Here is a 1,269-nt window from a genome sequence, read left to right on the forward strand (position 1 = left end):
AACTATTAGAATAGAATGTTAATTTGATGAGTGTTTATGTAATTGTTAAACTGCCAACACATTAATAAATATTTGTGTTACCTATTGGCATTATGGGTAAAAGAAGCAGGCCATTTTTGCAACTGAACATTATCTGACAAGTTTTCACGATGCAAATGCTAATGTATACAAAAAAGGCATTATGGCCTAACTTTCATCCAAAGTAAGTAACTTTAAATTCTCGGTTAAGATAATAATTTAAAATTTGCATAACTTGTCCCATGGTGCTAATAGCATTCATCAATCACACTTACCATGGGAACCGAAGAAATCATGCAGAAGTTTCTTGTTAGAAGCTACAACAAAGAAAACAAATGAACATTACTGAACAAGTGTTTTGCCAAGGTAATTCGAACAATTTGGTCGTGCTTTGACACAGTAAGCAAAACAAAAGTGCAGCGACTAGCGTCTGGAAGAAGCTGGGTTTACGGTCTCGTCAAAATCCAGTCGTGAAAGATATGCAGACAGGAATATCAAGAATGAAGAGTTTTAGGGTGTAAACATGGCTAAGAATGGGTGTAACAAAAAACGAAAGACAAGAAAAATAAACATAGATAAAAATGGAGGAAGGAAGCGAGATCCACTCGACTCATGGTGCTTCGGCAACCTAAAAAGAAGTAAACAAAAAAATAAAAGTCACGTGTCACGCCAAAGGATGTGCAAATGTCGATGGAACTGCAGTGTATCGAGGGTCAGTCTTTCTCAACGTCGGAGGGCGTCGTGGGGCACAGAAATGGAAATAAAATACACACAAATAGATAAATCATGCGAAGGGAGTGAGTCAGCAACTCATTCGTGAGGCCTTAGGTACTCTAAATCCATTTACCATCTGAGAAGAACTGGCCAATTTCGAATTTATGCTCCTCGTCCCCGTATATCCTGATCTGTATGGGTGCTGTTGGCGAACAAGACGAATTACGACAAGTGCTCAAATAACTTGAATAACAATAGTAATTAAAGGAAACTGTGATGGGTTATGATAAGGGATCAGCAAGTTTATAAACATGAAACTTTAACAATTTTTCATTCTGTAAGATTAAAGATTTTTTTTTATAACATCGCAGTAAGATTGCCGTTTGAGCATGACATGAAAACAATAATAAATTACAATATCTCACCTTCATGCACATTGAGAAAATGGCCAATTCCGTGACCAGTGCCATGGCGATAATCCAAACCGACTTCATATAAATATCTGTAAAAAAAAAATGAAAACTTCATTATGTTTCC

At 36.4% G+C, this 1,269-nt stretch overlaps 1 protein-coding gene across 1 annotated transcript in view; it reads right to left on the reverse strand.

The window, feature by feature from the left end:
• Positions 1–1,269, reverse strand: part of LOC119592951 — a gene marked incomplete at its 5' end in the record, with an annotated part of 23,747 nt that overhangs the window by 17,364 nt on the left and 5,114 nt on the right. Inside the window, 2 exon segments of the mRNA XM_037941843.1 lie at positions 866–934; positions 1,158–1,234. Coding sequence (XP_037797771.1) covers positions 866–934; positions 1,158–1,234 — 146 coding nt within the window.

Source organism: Penaeus monodon, chromosome 31, assembly GCF_015228065.2.
Source record: "Penaeus monodon isolate SGIC_2016 chromosome 31, NSTDA_Pmon_1, whole genome shotgun sequence".
NCBI lineage: Eukaryota > Metazoa > Arthropoda > Malacostraca > Decapoda > Penaeidae > Penaeus > Penaeus monodon.